Source organism: Monodelphis domestica, chromosome 4, assembly GCF_027887165.1.
Source record: "Monodelphis domestica isolate mMonDom1 chromosome 4, mMonDom1.pri, whole genome shotgun sequence".
Classification (NCBI taxonomy): domain Eukaryota; kingdom Metazoa; phylum Chordata; class Mammalia; order Didelphimorphia; family Didelphidae; genus Monodelphis; species Monodelphis domestica.
This window is the reverse complement of record NC_077230.1, coordinates 291,416,673-291,432,773: the sequence shown is the minus strand read 5'-3', so window position 1 is coordinate 291,432,773 and position 16,101 is coordinate 291,416,673. Positions and strand designations below refer to the sequence as shown.

The 16,101-nt window shown below is 32.8% G+C and overlaps 1 protein-coding gene across 1 annotated transcript in view; it reads left to right on the top strand.

Moving 5' to 3' along the window:
* Nucleotides 1–16,101, top strand: part of MICU2 (mitochondrial calcium uptake 2) — a 186,467-nt gene that overhangs the window by 113,560 nt on the left and 56,806 nt on the right. The window contains exons 3-4 of the mRNA XM_007495212.3: nucleotides 12,874–12,905; nucleotides 12,996–13,071. Of these exons, the coding sequence (XP_007495274.2) occupies nucleotides 12,874–12,905; nucleotides 12,996–13,071 (108 nt within the window). The remainder of the gene's footprint in view (nucleotides 1–12,873; nucleotides 12,906–12,995; nucleotides 13,072–16,101) is intronic.

Sequence of the window (16,101 nt, the reverse complement as noted above, 5' to 3'; positions counted from 1 at the left end):
GAAACTTTTTCAATTAAGTGTTTTTTAAATAGAGAAAAAAATACCTGGTTTATACATTATATATAAAGTCCTGAACCCAGTTTTTTAAATCTTGAGCCCATTTTTGAGAACTTATTATTAGAACATGTTCAAGACCTGTCTATCTCATAAAATCATTTACATTTGATATATATAATTGTCTGATCTCGTCACTTTTGTTGCCTTCTCAAAACTTTCCATTTCAGCTAATTCTCCCCTTTGGAAAATGAAATGCTTTAGCTATCTAAATCATAGGCATGAAATCATAGCTTACAGTACTCTTTGTAAGTAGATGTCTTTTATTCTTAGGTTCATTGGCTACACAAAGGGACTGGCATAAAAGATGCTTATTTAACTGACAACAGAAGATTTATGATGGGATGTGTAAATATACTGAATTCTTAATCCCATATTGGTATATAAAAAGAAGTGTATATCTCAAACTAGCTGTCTACATATGTTAACTATACTAATTAATATATTTGTATCTTTGTCCTATAAACTTTTTCATCTTTATCAAATTTTCCCCATATCATTCTGAGATATTTCAAGGACCTTAAACAGGAATGCATAATTATTAATAGCAAACCCCAAAGCTCAATTACTTATGATATAAAATTGACTACTAATTCAGTTAAAAATAATGATGTCTTTCATAATTATATCCTATTATATAACTCAGAGGTGCTGAGGTATTGCAACAACAAGATTCATTATATTACAAAAATTACAACTTTACCAACCATGGTTAGAGAGATTTATTATGAAAGGAAGAAGCAGGGACATGGTTATCACAGCATCAAGACTAGAGTATATAAGAAGAAATATAATTGTTTCTAATCATTGTTAATTACCATGATAAGTTATAACTGTGTGATTTATTATAAAAGATAGCCCCAGTTATTAGCTGATTGAATAACTGTACTATGAGATGATAATCAGTAAGAATAATCAGGAAATATCATAAAGTGTTCTGTGTCAGTAATAAAGTAAGATTATTTTTTTTGACACTGCATTTTTGACACTGAGCAGTGTTTTCTCAGAATTGGGCCCTAGGGTAGACGGGATATTATTACCCTATAGTTTTGAGATTCATTGCTGACTATCTGGTACCCAAAAGAGGAAGTCCCCACTATAGTCCCCCTAACTGAAAAGGGTCAACTTGAGACCTGCCCATTTCATTTCTGCCTATGTTTATACTAATGCTATAAATATTTATAACCTCTAAGATACAGGGTCTCAAATGCTGGGTATATCTGCACATTTCTGACAATAGTCCTACAATAAAGTTAGATTTGCTCAGAAGATCTTTGTCTAGTGTTTTCTTTTTAAGTGCCAGGCCTAAAGCCCAAGGGTACAGAACAACTCAACATAAGTATAATAGGGTAAAGCATCCTTAGTCCTGTTTGATTTCAGGTAAGAGTCCTGTTTACTATTTGTAACAGCCAGTTATAAAGCAAAGCTCTACAACAGAAATGAGAGTTAAGAGAATCCTACTTTAGTCCATGCCAAAGTCATCCCCTTATCCTTTCTAAGGCACAGACATTCACCTGTAGTAGTTTTGAGGCTAGACTCCCTTGAGCATCTAGTGGAATTTCCCTCAAGTGGTAGATTGCTGACTTAATAGATCAGACAGTTATACCTGAATTCAAAACTCAACAATATACAGTTCCACAAGATTTCACCTGAAATAGCAGTCTCACTAATCATACTTTAAAGCTGGATAGTTATTACTATCCTAGTGTTGTTTCAATAAGTTAGTAACAAAAGTTTACCAGACCTTCCAAAAAAATTTATTCAACATCCTTTTCTTCTTCACAAGTTTAATTTCATAATTATGTAAAAAATCTGTCACTAGAAATTAAAAATATAATTACATTCTGAAATTCCACTAACTTGGCTCAAGATATAATTTCAAAGTATACTATTCCAATTTAATATAATAATTTTCATAAGCACAAACCATCACATAAATCACTGGTATACTATAAACAAATTTGTAAATCCTCCCTTGGTCAAGGAATATTTGTAATAGAATAAAAGAACCCATTTTCTCAATAAATCAATTCAGAAATTCTTTCACAAAGAAGATAAGATTTTATTACCTTGTCCAAGCATATGTCCCAAGGAACCTGGAAAGTTTATAAATATTATTTTATAAGGTTTCTTTCTCTCTTTTTTCCTTTTCCACAAAATAAATTATTATTATCCTTCCCCTTTAAAATATATTCTGTTACTTCATAGGTTTTAACATTGTGAAAATAGCCTCTAATAAATTGATAATTTCCAAATATCCAGATTAAAAGTTAAATTTTCTAATGAAGCTTAATAGTATTTCTCATAGTGATTTCCCAAAAATCACAATACAAAAAGTTAGAAACATTCATAATATAAATTTAAAATATTAAACAAAACTTATTATTATTCAGATAACAACAAATTAAGCTGAATGCATTTCCAAATTATCTTATGTAGAAAGTCATTCATCTTATCGCTTTTAGCATTTTATACTAATCATGGCTAAAATCCAGCAGAGTTATCCATATGGAGAGTTATATAAGAGAGGCAGAGAGAGGGATGGGGAAAGAAAAGGGGTTTAGGAGGGAGGGGAAGAGGGAGAGAGTGAGACAGAGAGGGAGTTTGAGCAAGTAGGATTTGAAAATAAAGGGGACTTGGAGTTTTGCAAAAGGGGGTTTGATGGAAGTTTTTAGTCTCTTGAGATATGAAAGATATGAGATGCCTTATAGTAATTCTTTATAACATAGAAACTATATTAATATATTTGCAATATGGAATTATTTGAAGATAGCATTTCAGCCCTACTTAATAGCTTACAAATGCCTGACTTGTTCAAATAACAATTAAGTTCTGTTACATTTTCAGAGAAGTAACACAAAGCATTTTCCATATTTAAATTTTATTCATTCAAGTTGCTTCTCTTTCCATAGGCAAGAAGTTTTTAAAATCCAGATTGTTAAATGGTTTTGAAATTTAACCCAAACTGACTTCTTACTCCAACTTTTGTGATGTAAAATAGGGAAAGAAGATCTCTTAGGGGTATATCCTAATAGATGGTGATTCATGTTTTCCCTTCCTTTATTATGTGGTGATGCTCCTAAGTTCCTCTATATACTTCTCGTGTCATCTCGGGCAAAAAACTTAGATTTACCATAATTCTTGGTAGGGATTGATTAACATAACCAAGAGCCATGAGGGCACACCTATGGCACAAGTGCCAGAGAAGTCACACAGAGCGCTCTCTGTGGGCATGCATGCCTTTGCCCATTAGATCTCATTACTAGAAAGGCAGAGGGACTTGGGAGAAACTGCTCCCTTCTCCCTCTCCACTGGCTTGAGGATATTTTTTCATATCACCCACCCCTTTGCCCAACGGCCCAATGGGAGTGCTTTCTCCCTCCCCTGTGTGTGTATAGGTGGGGTGCATGTGGCATTCAGTCAGGGGAAGGCATTGCATGCAGTCTGGGAGGGGGGGGGAGCAGGACATGGCATGAAGTCTCTAAAAGGTTCGCCATCACTGACCTAGACATGACACAACCAGACTGACATAGTTTATCATAAAATTGGGTAGGAGTCTCATTTTCTTCTTAACAAATTTTTCTAATCCTATTCCACTTAATATCCATACTTCAATCAGGGAATCTAATATAATTTACAGCAAAATTTATAATTTTTTTAAAAGCCTTCATTTAAAAATTACTTTCTGAATTGATTTTTACTTAAGTTTAATTTGTAAAACTCACAAGTATCTGATTAGATGTAACCTTCTAATAATATTTATTTACTTTTTTGGTTGTTCCTTGATTTACATAGACTTTTCTCTTGGAAAGAATTGATAATGGGTATATCTTAAGTGGCATAGCTATTTTTTTTCTTCACTTCAGAATCTAACTGATACTCCTATTAATTTAGATTTGTTTCCCTTTTCTCTTAAAAAAGTGAAGTTACCTTCCTCCTCCACTAAAGCAATAAATCTGTCACTTTCCAAGCAAGGAGTAAAAAGAGATCTAAATGTTAATTCCTTGTAATTTTCACAATTCTCTTCTCATTTTTCCTTCAAATAAATTATACAGAGAGTTAAAAACCTCTAAAACATTTTAGCATTTATGAAAACATTCACACTATAATATGGAAATTCACAGTGGAGAACTTACATTTTAGTCTCTGATTAGTTTATGGTACCATAAATTTCTGAAGTTTTGGAGAAAAGAGCCCCATCTCTTTTATCTGTGTTCTTAGGGTCTGCCCCCGACTTAGCCAAAGTCAGAGAGAGATTCTGTCTCAAGAAAAAAGTTGTTTTTATTCTTTCTCCTTAGACTTGTTTTGTAGCTGTAGTTGTTTTATAGTTGTTCCTTTTTTTTTAATTTAAAACAATTTTTTAAATAGAAATGAATGTTGTATTTCATCAAAAGCTTTTTCTTCCCTTAATGATAAAATTATATCATTTTTGTTACTTTTATTATTGATATAATCAATTGTTAGTAGTTTTCCTTATATATTAAACCATCTCTGTATACTTGGTATAAATCATGTTTGATTATAATATATAATCTTTGTGATATTTTATTGTAGTCTCCTGGCTAATATTTTATTTAGAATTTTTGCATCTACATTAATTAATGAAATTGGCCTATAATTTTCTTCCTCTGTTCACAAATCATTTGCTAAAGTTATTTTCTCCATCTTACTGTTGAAGAAACTAAGGCAGACTTGCCAAAGATCGCATAACTAGAAAGTGTCTGAGACTGGATTTGAACTGGGGACTTCCCAACTCCAGGTTCAGCATTTTATCCACTAGATCCATATTGATAGTCATGTTTTATAGATTTTCCTGTTGTCAGAAGACATTTTGCTGACTTCATCAAATCACAGAAAATTGTAGAGATTCCTGGAAGAGATCCATAAACCTCTTAGCCATCTATGTAGGAAAGGCCAAGTAAATAAGGAATGGCTACTATGTATTTGGTAGAAAACTGGCCTCAGAGTCAGGAAGACTTATATTCCCAAGTTCTAGCTCTGATATTTAATGGTTGTGTAACCCTGGGAAATTAATTTAGCCTCTCTGTGCTCTAGGCAATTCTCTAAAACAATAAATTATGGAAAATAACCTATCCCAGTGAAGTCATAGGTCTCATCTCAGGTGCTATGCCTTTGATATGTAGTTAAATGGACCTGTAGAGTCTGGAAGGCAATTTGGAATTATGCCCAAAGGGCACTAAAAGACTGTTTGCTCTTTGATCCAGCCATAGCACTGCTGGGTTTGTACCCCAAAGAGATAATAAGGAAAAAGACATGTACAAAAAATTTTCATAGCTGTGCTCTTTATGGTGGCAAAAAATTGGAAAATGAGGGGAAGCCCTTCAATTGGGGAATGGCTGAACAAATTGTGGTATATGTTGGTGATGGAATACTATCGTGCTCAAAGGAATAATAAACTGGAGAAATTCCAAGTGAACTGGAATGACCTCCAGGAATTGATGCAGAGTGAAAGGAGCTGATACACTGTGGTACAATCAAATGTAATGGACTTCTCCATTAGTGACTATGCAGTGATCCTGAACAACTTGGAGGGATCTACGAGAGAAAACACTATCCACGTTCAGAGGAAAAACTGTGGGAGCAGAAACACAAAAGAAAAAAAACTGCTTGAATACATAGGTTGAGGGGATATGGTTGGGGATGTAGACTCTAAATGAACATCCTAATGCAAACACCAACAACATGGAAATAGGTTTTGATCAAGGACACATGTAATACCCAGTGAAATTGCACGTCAGCTACAGGGAGGGGAGGGAGGGGGAAAATATAATTCTTGTAACCAAGAAATAATGTTCTAAATTGACTAAATAAATTAATTTAAATTTTTTAAAAATAAATAAATAGGCCTGTAGAACTTTCCCTGGCAGTATAAATAGTTTCTAATTGGCAAGACCTGGAAGTAAATCAGAAGAGGATTAGGTAGGGCTCTATTGCCTTTACATAATTGTAAAGCTCCTTTAAAGACTTCAAACTTCTCTTCTTCAAACTTCTCAAACTTCAAAAAAATTAATAATAATAATAATAACTTAATATTTCTGTAGTGTTTGCTATGTACCAGAGGCTGTGCTAAGCACTTTTCAATTATTATCTTGTCTGACACAACTTTAGGAGATAGGTACCATTTTATCCCCATTTTACAGATGAGGAAATTAATGTAAACAGAGGTCTTGCTTAACACAGATTGCAGCTAATAAATGTCTGACTTCAGATTTCAACTCAGGTCTTCTTCACTCCAGGCATGGCACTCTATCCACTATGCTGCCTAGCTGTCTTACTTTAAAATACAAATATTCTGCTGATATCGTAGGCTAGAAATCCTGGAGCACTATAAACCCAGGAGAGTTAAAAATAAATATCACTATTTTTGGACAATCCATTATTTGGACCCCCACCCCCAGAAGACAAGAAACCACCTTTCACTTTTCATAATTTGCAAATTACATTGGTAGCCATTCAGTAACATGGAAATACCCATTAAAACAAAACATGGGGAGATCCTGAATATTAATCCCAAAGTCACATTTTGTTTTGAGGAAGAAGAAATAATATTTTTGTTTTTCTCTCTTTTTTTAAAAACTTTTATATTACTTTATAGGTATTAATCAGCTATTCCCATGTACATGAGTGCCATTGGCTATAGAAAGGACAACAAATTTGACAGTTGTCAATTTAGTTGTTTTGCCAATGATTTCTTTTTTGTCTATATTAAGCCTCTTTAGAAATTATTAAAAATCCCATTTAACAGAGTATATGCATACACTGGCCTATTTTAGCTATCTTCACATGCTAATAACATACTCCTGCCAGATTTTTCATATATTTTTGTAAGAGCTGATGGAAGTATTTTTATTGTCAAATATGTATGTCAAAAGACCACTATTGCCTCTAGCAAACTAAAGTTAAATTAGTAACTGTTGCTAATATTTTGTTAGTTATAGCTATCAAATAACTTTATTTTGGCTAGAAGTAGAGTTATTTGACCTGTATTTAGATTTGATATTTATTGATGCAGTTTTACTTTTTTTAAGTATTAAAATCGCCCCTTGCCTGTAACAAGATGTGCCTGTACCTGATTTTTACTTCATAATTCCACTATAAATATTGAAAACCACTTGATGGAATCTCTAAAATAGGTTGAGACTTTTGAAAAACATTCCATCTTTTTCCTGAACCAAAATTCCATCACACACACACACACAACCCCTTATACCAAAAAAAAAAGAAAAGAAAAGAAACCTATGTATTTTCCATTTTTTATTCTTATTTCAATAAAACTTTATTAACTTATTTTAAGATTGTAGGTTTACTTTCCTTTGGTAAATTTTCATTCTCGTTTTCATTATATTCTATATAATGTATATGAATAATATAGACACAAGAGACAATTGTGACTTTAAAATGATGGGACTGATTTTAGTGATATTTGCATAACAGATCATAATTGAGTGGCTGCTTTTGCAATGCATTGTGCTAGGTGTGGGAGGAGAACAAATCCAGTGTAAGAGAAAGATTGCTTGATTATTCTGGCTACAAAAAAGACCCCACTGAACTCTACAATTAAGAAGGTATCTTGAGAGGTCTTTAGTCAAGGCAAACAAACCAGGGAGATTCGTAGGTTGAAAAAGAAAAACATTTCACCTTTTTCCAAAAAAAAATATGTTTATATAAAAAAGATAAGACCTCCACTAGTGTCTCATTGCCTACCTAACTCCTATTAGATCTTCATTTAATTTGCCTTTTCTTGTGTGGAGAATGGTTTGAAGTGGGGAGAGGGGCTGAAGCAGAGAGACCAATTAAGGAACTATGACCCAGATGATAAATGAAAAGGACCTGAACTAGAGTGGTAGCTGTGCAAATGAAAAGGAAGAGATGTAGACTAGAGATGTATAGATTTAAAAATGATAGAATGTGGTAATTGACTGGATACATGGGACATATTTTGATGGTAAGGTGTTATAGGTGACATACAAGTAGCAAACCTGAGAGACCAGAAAGATGGTAATGTCCTTCACAGTAATAGAGGAATTCAGAATGAGTTGAAGGAGAAAGGCAATGAATTCTGTTTTGAAGATGTGGATATTGATAATGCTTTAGAAAGATATTTGGCTCAAAATGTTGAAAAGGCAGTTAGTGATGTGAGCCTAGAGCGGAGAGGAGACCAGGGCAAGACATGTAGTGTCATCCTTGTAAAAATTATCATTGATATCAAAGAAGCAATGAGTTCACTAGGTGAGAAAATGCAGAAGGAAAAGGGGTCTTAGACTAGCTTTATGAGTATGACTTAGAAGGAAATGAAGATCCAACAAAGAAGGAAACTAAGGAGCAATCAGACAGGGAGGAAAAATAAGAGAGGTGTCAACAATGCTCAGTGAGGAGAGGGTATCCAGGATGGTTCAGCCATATTAAATGCTATAAAGAAGGCAAGGATAGGGACTGAGAAAAAGCCATTAAATCTATTAAGAGACCACTGGTAAAAAAAAAAAAAAGAGAGACCACTGGTAACTTTGGAGAGAGTAGTTTGTTTCATAATTGAAAGCATATTTCAGAGTTTAGAAATAAGTGGAGAATAAGTTGAAATACCTCGTGTAGCTAAGTTTTATTCTTTTAAATTTTTTCTAATTTTTTAAAGTACTAATATAAAATGTAAAATTCACATATGTATAATTTTCTTCGTTACCATCTCTATTGGGTTGTGAGATCAATAAAATGCATATAAATAGGAATATTGGACAACAGCTTGAAAAATAGTTGTTTCCACCAAAACTGGTTTCTCCAAAGTTATCAATGACCTTTTCTTTAATTGAAAATTGTTTATTTAATTAATTAATTTATAAGATTTTTTCCATGATTCATGTTCTTTCCCTTCCCTCCCGCCCCCAACTGACACAAAATTCCACTGGATTTTACTTGTGTCTCAAAGACCTTTTAATTGCCAACTCCAATGACTTTTTTATAGTCTTCATTCTTTTTGGCCTCTACAGTCTTTGACACTGTAACACCACTTTTTTCTGGTTCTCCTGCCTATCAAATTGCTCCTTCTCTGTCTGCTTTACTGAATCTTCATTCAAGTCATGCCCTCAAATTTTAGGTGTCCCTCAGGGCTCTGTTTTGGCCCCCCTTCTCTTCTCCCTCTATTCTGCTTTATTTGGCGATCTCATAAGGTCCTCCTGGATTTTAATTATCATCCCTATGATGATGATTCTCAAATCTATCTTTCCTGCCCTAAGCTTTGCTGATCTTCATTCTTGTATCTCCATCTGCTTTTCAAACATTTCACATTGGATATTCAGAAGATATCTTAAATTCATCATATCCAATGGAACTCGTTACCTTTCCCCCTAAATTCTCCAACCTTCTTATCTTCCCTATTACTATAGAGGGCAACATTATATTCCCAGTCTTTTGGATTCACAACCTAGAAGTCATTCTCAACTCTTTACTATCTCTAACCACCACCCACATATCAATCTGTTGCCAAGGACTGTCAAATTCCCTCTTGTAAAATCTCTTGGATATATCCCTTTCTCTCCTCTTCAGAATGGTTGTATCAGTTCCCAGTTCTACCAACAATGCAATTAGTGCCCAAACCCCCTCCAACATTTATCTTTTTCCTCCTTGGTCATATTGACCAGTCTGATAGGTGTGAGGTGGTACCTCAGAGTTGTTTCAATTTGCATTTCTCTTATTAATAGTGATTTGGAGCATTTTTTCATATGACTAAAGATTGTTTTGATTTCTTCATCTGAGAATTGCCTGTTCATATTCTTAGATCATTTATCAATTGGGGAATGACTTGTATTCTTATAAATTTGATTCGGGTCTCTGTAGATTTGTCAGACACTATAAAAAAATTTTCCCAGTTTGTTGTTTCCCTTCTCATCTTGGTTGCATCTTGGTTGTGCAAACTTTTTTAATTTAATGTAATCAAAATTATCCATATTATATCTCATAATGATCTCTGTATCTTGATTGGTCATAAATTCTTCCCTTATCCATAGATCTGATGAGTAAACTATTTGGTGCTCCCCTGACTTGTTTATGGTATCACCATTTATTTCTAAATCATGTATCCATTTTGACTTTATTTTGATATGTGGCATGAGGTGTTGGTTTTTCCCTAGTTTTTCCCATACTGTTTTCTAGTTTTCTCTGTCCAGTTAACAAAAACTGAGTTCTTCCAAAACTTTGGATCTTTGGATTTATCAAACATTAATTTACTTAGGTCATTTAGTACTACATGTTGAGTGCCTAATCTATTTCTTAGCCAGTACTAGATTATTTTGATGGTTGCTGCTTCATAATGCATTTTGAGATATGTGATAAAGTATGGAAAGGTTTGATGCAAAACTCTGCATCCTTTATCACAGATACAGTACAACTAAACCACCTTCCTCCATATTTTCATTAATTCCTTTAATATTTTTGGCTTTTTGTTCTTCCAGATGAGTTTGATTATTCTTTTTCTAGCTCTTTGAAATAATTTTTAGGTAGTTTGAATGGCATGGCACTGGACAGAGATATTTTTATAGGCAGCAAGGAAGGAACCAAATATAGGGAGAGATTGAAGATAATAGAGAGTACCATGATGATTAAAAATGCCAAGAGGCAGTAATTCTGGGTATGAAATTTATTAATTGACTGGTCAATACAAAATAAGTTGATCAAATGATTCTTTCAACAGTCACAAGATTTCAACTTCCCATGCAGAGATCCATATATATATAATTAGGGGGTTCACCCTTTGAACCTCTCCTAGATATCCAAGACATCTAATTGGTGAATGGCCAATGGGAAAATGGTCCATCAAGACTCTCAACTCTTCCCCAAACCCTGGAAGATGGCAGGAAATCACATATTGATCTCATGATATTCTTCTACTAAGGAGAGAAATCAAATACTACCCAGTCAAGAGTGACCTCTGTAATGAGTTTTAATGAGGAACTGAAGGACTCATTGTGCTATATGGAGGTGCATCTGGCATAAACTGGTTTAATTTACTGAAATAAAATCTCATAACGTTTTCCATCTGCCTACAGTGGAAGACTCTGTGGGATGGAGCATTTCTTGAAATTCTTAGGAACAAAGGAATGAGTAGAGAGGTCGTTGAAATGATTTATCCCTTTAATTTAAAGCCAATTTGTAGAAATAATTCAATATATTAAAAATAAATCTTCTCAATATGAAAATGATAGTGGAGGCAATCTACTAAATTAGATGAGACGGGACATGATCAAGAGTACTGAGAGGGGTTGGTGTTGTGGTGGAGAAAGACCATCTCTTCATCAGTGATGGAAATGAATGAGAGAATAGAGGAAGATACCTGAATTGAATAACAAAGAGAAGGGGAGGAGGAAGTACCAAAGGCAGCTTAAGAAAAAATTAAAAAATTTGAAACAGCTTCTATGGAGGGTGAGGATAGTAAATGAGTAAGGGAGGACTAGAATGTTTGCCTTGCTTCAGTAAGGCTCAGTTGAGATTAGATAATACATATTTGTAATGATCCCAATCAACATAATTTCATAATTTTCTCATCTTCAGCAGCATGTGAAAAGGAAGGAGAAGGATGGCTGGAACAGGATTGAAAGTTGTTAAGATATGAATGGCAATAGGACCAGTAGACAAGAGATTCAAGACTCAAGGATAGTGCAGAATTGAGTTGATTCACCAAGGGGTCAAAAGAAGGAAGAAAGGAAAATATAACTTTTGTGGGAATGATGGCTTGCCACAGTACAATGCAGTAGAAAGAATAAAGGTCACAATGAGGATGAAGAATAGGCTTAGGGAATCAAAAGACCTATGGAAAGGCATAATGATAAAAGGTTATGAATAGGTTCAAAAACTTCTAGTGCTAGTTCCAATGCCATTTGTACTTCAAAGGCTATAAGTAATATCCTGGATGAAGTTGGGAAAAAAACACACAACTTGTTCCCTTTTATTCTATCACCTGTGTTTTGAGGAGAATCCTGTAATTGTTCAGAATAGAAATTCATAAAAAATATGGAAGAAAGAAGAAAAATATTAGTCATATGCTCATGCAAGGTAATAGAGAAAATTAAAAGACCAGGGCAAAGTAAGAGAAACAATGATTCCAAATAGAAAGGAGCCTCAGTTAATGGAAAATATGGAGCTAGGAGGAAAAAGAAAGAAAAAAATTTACATATTGAGAAAGTGATGGAAAATGTAATTAGAAACAAGAAAGGACAATCATATTAGCAAAGACATCTTTAGTTAGAAAGGTGATAAGGAACATAGAATATGATTTCAGAAATTTAAATGATAGTTTTCCAAAGTATATACTTGCCTTTTTGCAGTGAAAACAGAAAAACTTCTAAATTTTGATAATCATGAAGAAAGAATGTGAGATTGGCAACTATTTTGAACCAGAGCACGGGGGGGGGGGGGGGGGGGGGGTTAGAGTCAAAATTGACTATGATGATATTTCTGAGAAATAAGAAAGGGATTAAATTGAAAAGTAATTTGAAGAAATTATTACAGCATAGGACTTCAAACTAGAAGTATCTGACTCATAATTTTATGTTAAGAACATTAAATAAAATTGCTATATTAACCCTTATTTGAACCTCCAATTCATCATTCTTCTGAAACACTCTTACTCTGTTTCCTAGGAAGTCTTCAGGATATTGAGGGACAAGGAAGGGCAGAATATGCCATTCCTAAAATGTTATATTTGATATAGTTGTTTTCCCATGAAAATCACAAAGATACAAATAAATTTGATGAAAGATAAAATAATTTCCATGATGTTTAGATTTAAATAATGTTTTTTTTCTTCTACAGATAAAGCCTCAGTTAAGCAACTAACAAAACAGGTAAGCAACCTTTTTCCTTTCTCTTTAAAATATACACAACTTTTTAAAAAACTTAACTGATTTCTCTGTATTTGCCTTATATATTTGAAGTCTATAAATGATGCACTGGATGAAGTAAAAAAGAATAAAGGTGGATCAACCTTTTTTAGAGATCTTGGTGATAAAGGTAATGCTATTTTATTTCTTTTAAATCCCTACTCTGAGTTTCATATTTTGTCTAATTAAAGGATAATTTAGAAACTTGTAGGGTATATATACATACATCTAAATGTATTCCTTTCAAAGAATGTTAACATTTTAATGTTGATTAATAGATATGACATGTTTAATAAATGTATTAATTTTTAAGAGGAAATATTTGTCCCATGCCCTGTGACCATTTTTTGAGAATGAAGGGAGCCAGCATTGCTCCCCTGTGATTTTAGCCTTTAGAACTTTCTTCCAACACTTGTAGCATCTCTTGACACTTCTTTCAGTCCTTAATTCCTCTTCTAGCCCTTTTGTTCTTTTTTCTTTTTTTATTACCCTTACATTTCCTCCTAGAATCAATACTCTAAGGCAAAAGAATGGTAAGGACTAGGCAAGGAGGGTTAAGTGATTTGCCCAAAGTCACACAGCTAGTTAAGTGTCTAAGGATTTGAAACCAAGAACTTCCATCTCCAGAGAATTTTTTCATATGGTTATATGTAGCTTTGATATATTTATCCAAAAACTATCTGTTCATATCTTTTGACCACTTATCAATTGAGGATTGGCTCATATTCTTATATAGTTGACAAACTTCTCTGTATGTTTTAGATATGAAACTTTATGAGAAACTGTCTATAAAATTTTTCCAACTTGTTTTCCTTCTATCTTGACTAAATTAGTTTTATTTGTAGAAAAACATTTTTATGTATTCAGAATAATTCATTTTACATTTCATAATGCTTCCTATCTCTTGTTTATTCATAAATTCTCCTCCATTCATGAATATGTTAGGTAATAGGTTCCCTATTATTCTAATTTGTTTATATCTCCCCTTATACCTAAGGCATGTATCCATTTTGGTCTTATCTCGGTAAAATGGTGTAAAAAATTAATCTATGTCTAGTTTCTGCCAAACTGCCTTCTCGTTTTTCCATCCATTTTTACCAATTAGTGAATTCTTATTCCAAAAATTTTGAACTTAACCCTTATCAAACACAAGGTTATTGTAATGTTTTATGTCTGTTTCTTGTACATCTTTTCTGTTCCATTGATCTACCTTTTTTTCTTAGCCAAGATCAGATAGTTTTGATTACTGCTTTAGAATATAGTTTGATATCTGTCACTGCTAAATCTCTTTCTGTAACATTTTTTTCATTATTTAATATTCTAGGCCTTTTGTTTTTCAAAATGAATTTTATTATTCTTTTTTCTAATTCAATCTAATAATTTTTTGGTATATAATTCAGATGGTATCAAATAAGATTATTAAGTAGGATTGTCATCTTAATTATACTGGCTGTGTCTACTCATGAATAATTAATATTTTTACAGTTATTTAAACTTAGTTTATTTGTATAAAAAGTGTTTTATAATTATGTTCATATGGTTTCTGGATTTGTTTTGGAAGATATACTCCTAGGTATTTTATTCTTTATTTTTATTTAAATATGTTATCTCTTACTATCTCTTCTTGCAAGTCATTGTTAGTGATATATAGAAATGATTTACATAGCATTATTTTACATCCTAACTACTTTGCTAAAATTTTTGATATCGTTGATATCAGTTAACATTTCATTGAATCTCTTAAGATTTTATATATGTGTATATATATATATATATACATATATATATATATACATATATATACCTCATCTGTGAAAAGAAATATTTTCACTTCCTCTTTGTCTATACAACCAGTTTTTTCTTTTCTTATTACTATTGTTAGCATTTCTAGTGCATTATTAAATAATATTAGTGAAGAGTGTACTTATTTTACTCCTAACCTTATATGGAAGACTTCTAATTTATCTCCACTACAGATCAATACTTTTATAGCATAAAAATAAATTTTATCCAAGCTGTTGTCAAAATTATCACAAACTCTAAAAGCAGGTAAGGCTAATTAATTAATAAGGGTTTATTTTAATCCATAGGAAATAGGTAAACTGAGAATCAATTATTACAGGATTACTCATTATAAGTAATCTAGAGTACCATATCTCTAAAGAATTTGTATTTAGTTGGTCACTATGGAACATTTACTAGGATGTAGAAATATCTTTCTTATACAGATCCCCAATTTGTAATCCCACTGTCAAGAGATTTCACTTATATAGTACTTCTTTAATAGATATATGCTAGATTTTTTAAGACTTTGTGGGCACTAATGCAACACTGAGGCTCTGAGGTGTCCTTCATTCTCACAACATTATCTATCAAACTCCCTTTCTGATTATTAAGGATGATGTCTTCTTAATTATTTCTTTCATGCAAGTAATTATTGAAAATTTATCACATGTACAGCTTTCCATTACCATTAGGATCATTTCCAATTTCAGTTCTATACAAATCACAAATTTTCTTTATTTATAGTCATATATCAATAAGAGAATATTTTCATTTAAAAGATATGCTTTGGGGGCAGCTGGGTAGCTCAGTGGATTGAGAGCCAGACCTAGAGACAGGAGGTCCTAGGTTCAAATCTGGCCTCAGACACTTCCCAGCTGTGTGACCCTGGGCAAGTCACTTGACCCCCATTGCCTAGCCCTTACCCCTCTTCTGCCTTGGAGTCAATACACAGTACTGACTCCAAGAGAGAAGGTAAGGGTTTAAAAAATAAAAAAAAAAGATATGCTTTTTTTTAACCAAAGAGTAACTTGAGAGCATTGAAAATATTCCACAGTTTCATAAGTAATAAAATCTTAATTCAGATTTAATTGATTTTGAACTTATGAAATTCTATTTTAGATTTTCATCCAAATTAATAATGTAAATAGGATTACAATATGATTAGGCCACTTATAAGAGAAATTCGTTTTTAAGCATTTGTTTAGAAACTTATTAAATGTCTACTATGTAAAAAAACCACTGTACCAGGTAGAGGGGGAGATGCAAAAATAATAAATAAGATAAGATCTCTATTGTCAAGGACCTACAACCAGTCATTTGATTGCTTCAGATTAGCCTTCTTCCTAATCAGTATAATATTTTGGTTCTACTCTAA